Source organism: Puntigrus tetrazona, chromosome 8 (genome assembly GCF_018831695.1).
Source record: "Puntigrus tetrazona isolate hp1 chromosome 8, ASM1883169v1, whole genome shotgun sequence".
Taxonomy (NCBI): Eukaryota; Metazoa; Chordata; class Actinopteri; order Cypriniformes; family Cyprinidae; genus Puntigrus; species Puntigrus tetrazona.
In genome coordinates this window covers 5,222,453-5,226,485 of record NC_056706.1, presented here as the reverse complement: position 1 = coordinate 5,226,485, position 4,033 = coordinate 5,222,453, and the positions used below count along the sequence as shown (strand labels likewise).

At 36.9% G+C, this 4,033-nt stretch overlaps 1 protein-coding gene across 1 annotated transcript in view; it reads right to left on the bottom strand.

Moving 5' to 3' along the window:
- Positions 1-9: 9 nt before the first annotated feature.
- The window catches only part of LOC122349937 (intraflagellar transport protein 81 homolog), a 17,951-nt gene continuing 13,927 nt past the window's right edge, over positions 10-4,033 (bottom strand). Inside the window, exons 15-18 of the mRNA XM_043246078.1 lie at positions 3,533-3,604; positions 3,360-3,445; positions 2,196-2,241; positions 10-1,664 (exon numbers count right to left, since the gene is read on the bottom strand). Of these exons, the coding sequence (XP_043102013.1) occupies positions 1,482-1,664; positions 2,196-2,241; positions 3,360-3,445; positions 3,533-3,604 (387 nt within the window). The 3' untranslated portion in view covers positions 10-1,481. The remainder of the gene's footprint in view (positions 1,665-2,195; positions 2,242-3,359; positions 3,446-3,532; positions 3,605-4,033) is intronic.

Sequence of the window (4,033 nt, the reverse complement as noted above, 5' to 3'; positions counted from 1 at the left end):
TCAGTATTTTTAGCACAAGTAGAAAATAGTATAAACTGAAATCAGAGTGAATGCAAATATTACTTTAAATTTTGTCCTAAATCTCCTAATACAGTTTTGAAAAGTAAACTGATAAACTAATAAACTTTAGCCATTGTAATTATTTAAAAAAACATAATTATTGTGATTATGTCGGGGCCATTTTGAATGAGGCTGACTCAGTATTAAATCATTTAAGGTCCAGATGCCCATTATACTGCAGACACACTGCGACGCAACAGTATGCCAGGTTGCAGTGCTTACACCTACTCAGGGTGACCTATGCATATCATTATATTATTAATATATGAATAAATGAATGAATTACCACCAGCTCTAGCATATCCATTTTTATAGAAAGGATCCAATTATATGTGCTTATGGGTTTGCTGTGGTGATACTGATTCTCATCCAAACATTCTGGATGAATGGATGCACCAGGCAAAGAAAGAAAAAGAAAAGCTTCTTTGGATATTCCAAAAGGCGTCACCAGAACGGCAGGATCCGCAGGATCAATACACGTGATCTGAACAGCTGAATATTCCACATTAGAATGTTACAAAAAATAAATACAATTAACTGTAGAAATATTTCGTTTACAATGTTTGCTTTATACATTTTGTATTTTCAAAAAAAATAGTGAGGTAAAGTAGCCAAGCAGCCTTCTAGTAAATAAGCTACTCACACATGATGATTGGACAAGTCTGTCTGTTTACTACTGTAGCACTACCCTGACAGACCAACAAAAGGAGATCCAACTGAATTCCTAAATTGGACAGCTCTTCTGCCCAAGGTCATGGCTGTTGTTTCCCAAAATAACCTGGAGCGCAGACGCATCCAAAGTGTAGCACTTTGTAGGGCATTATCTTTGGACACACAGACTGGAGCTCGGTTCTTAAAGATGTGTCGAACCCGAGACTAGTGACTTGTTGGATGTTAGTGTGTCAGGTGGCCCTTAGGACACTTCAGCCCTTCTTTCACTGCAGAATACGTTTATACGAACTAATGTATGGTTTTAAAGTAACAGTTCACCCACAAGTGAAAATTTGCTGGAAATGTCAGGCCATCCAAGCTGTTGATGAGTTTGCTCACCAGTGAATGGGTGCCGACAGAATGAATCTCCAAAAAGCTGATAAAACCATCACAATAATCCACACAATGAAATGTGGTAGTTTGATGGTTGTTTTTTTTAGAAACAATATCAACATTAAGACATTTTTAACCTTAAACCATTGTTTCTGACTAAAATACCAGTCCTTTATAACAATATTGCTTTCTCCATCTTGTCTGAAACAGGAGAGAAATATGCACAGATAAATCTCTTACATCCACTGGTGAGCAAGAGACGCAGTTTCCGTGAACTATTCCTTAATATACATACAATTCTACATATTCAATAATATACACAGTTATTTATATAACTTATAATAATGACCAGAAAAACTTTTAAGAGGGAAATGGCATCACAGAACCAGCATATCTTTGCCAACATCCTGGATGACGTGCCCAATTGGTGCCTGGCTCTGAGCCTTGAGGTAGCACTGCTTCTTGCACTCCAACAGCATCTCTAGGTCCTTCCACATCTTCATCTGTCTCATATTGGGCTCCTGGTTCTCTCGCACCTGCTTCACCTGCTGACGTAGAACCTGAAAGCCCACAGGAGACATAATGTTCATCTGTTTTAAAAACGCCTAGTGCTACATGTTCCAATTCTAATTAGAGATTAAAACCAATCATTTTCATACGTTCAAAGCAAAAAAACTGACCCATGATGCCTGATCTGAATTTCAAATTCCTGCCGAGGCATTAAATATACCGTGCCATATGCCGACAGTCAATTTTGGCATAATTTGTGGATTCAGAAAGCTTGTAAAGTAGCAGCAGTAAACAGTTAAAGGGCAGGGACGGCAGTTACGGGAGGGTGCTGAGAGGGTGGTCCTCTGGTTGTACATCGGGGCAATGATTACACAAGCTTTGTTCTAACACTGGCGAGATGTGGCGTGACACTGATCGCATGCTCTGCACGGTTTGGCAGAAATAACGCAGGGGCCAGGCCCCACGCTCTTAACTATCACCAAGTTGACCCCGACAGATGAGATAAAGACAAGTAAACGACCTGATGGAACCAAGTCATGAGTCAGAGAGGTTTGACAGATGGTCGAAGACAGTCTCCTCACCTTGCCCAAGGACTCCTGCTCTGCAGTGTTCGCTATGTACTTCTCTCTGTAAGAGAAGGATATACAGTGATTCCTTAAAAAAAACTTGTTTTAGTTTAAATATTCTTTCACGGGTTTTTCCAAACCTGTTTTACTTTTTTATGTCCAAGCTGCTCTTAGAGAATGGAAATAAAACCATAAAAAGTCCAGAGGCCTTGTTATGTATGTGCTTAAGCAAATTATATTTATAGAAGGAAATGATAGAATAACAACGTATTATTAGTCTGTTCCTCACGCAAAAATATTGTATGATTTCTAAAGAGCTAGAATATAGTGAGTCGTATTGACAATTAGATTTTTTTTGGAGCGTAGGGCCCCTGTTCATTGTATGCAAAACCATATTTTATTTAAATTTTTAGTTACAATTTGGGTAATTTTGCTGTTATTTTATTTATTTTTAGCTTTTTAATTTCAGTTTTCATTTTAATACATTTTACTACTTTAACTTAAATTAAACGGAAAACTAAAAATGGAATCTCTGCAACTAAAATTAATACATTTCACTTAAAAGTTTCACTTATAGCTATTTTGAAAATTTATGATAACATTTAATATATATATATTTTTTCTTTTATATTTTTAGTTTTAGTTTATATTGGGTGACTTTAGAGTGAATAAATGACCCATTCATTTTTGGGGCAAACTGTCCCTTTAAATGTCATATTTACCCAAATAAACTTCTATTGCATTGCTTGGAAGAAAAACAAATCTAACATGACAATTGTAAAAGAACTTATGATTATTGCAGTTCTCCAATTTCTGAGTCACTCCTACTTAAGACCGAACCTGCAACCTTTGTGTTAACAGCTTAAATCCTTAACCACAAGGCTATCACCCGCCTCCACGTTTAGCAGAAATTCTGCTAAACTTTTCGAATGTGTAGGCTGCATGGATCAGGAATGGGTGAATAGATACTTGAAGCATAACTGAAACAAAAGACATGAAAAAAACAACCATTCTGAGCAGTAGGCAGGCAGGCGTGCTGAGAGCTGCCAGCTCAAAAGAGCCTCTCAGGAATCGTTTGTTTGTCAGTTATGAAGCATGAATTCATGTGTTGTGTACACGTCTGTCTTTTCACTGGAGCTTTTAGGTTCATCTATAGCAGATATATCTTTAGTTTCTTACCTGAGAGCTGTCCTCCGCACCTGTAAGTCCATTGACTGATTGATCTTACTCTGATCTGCCGCCCTCTGCATCTGACTCTCGGTAATCTGTGAAAGGGAGGCCGGGGAGGAGAGTGAGTGAGAGAAAACCACAGGACTAGAAATCTCTGATGTCTAAAAGGAAGCTGCTTTTACCTCTCTCATACAGTTAATGTGATAATATCTGCTTTCTTCTTGTGCAGTCTCTTCCCTGAGCATCCTCACTTCCTGTATAACATCAGGACATTAAATCACTGGCTGCTCATGTATTATTTCTTAATATGCTAAAATAGTGAAATGGAGACCATAGTTGGCTATCTCTGAATTTATGAGTTGGAATTTGAACATCCACAGGATGTTCAACTTGAATTTGAATTGAACGAACCGATTCATCAAATTAGATTTCTGAGTTATAAACCCGATTCATGTGTTTGGATATCCAAATACAAAACCGCAAAGGAATATACATTTATTTTTCTAATATAAATTACCTTATCGCAGACACAAAATATGAGGTATTTAAATAAATCATTTTGTGTGAAAAAAAGTGTTTTGTGCTTTAATGTTGGCACGACTTATTTTATATAAATCATTTTAAGTTTAAATAAAATTATGGGAATAGCAGCATTGTTCCACCATAGTGTATTAAATTAAACT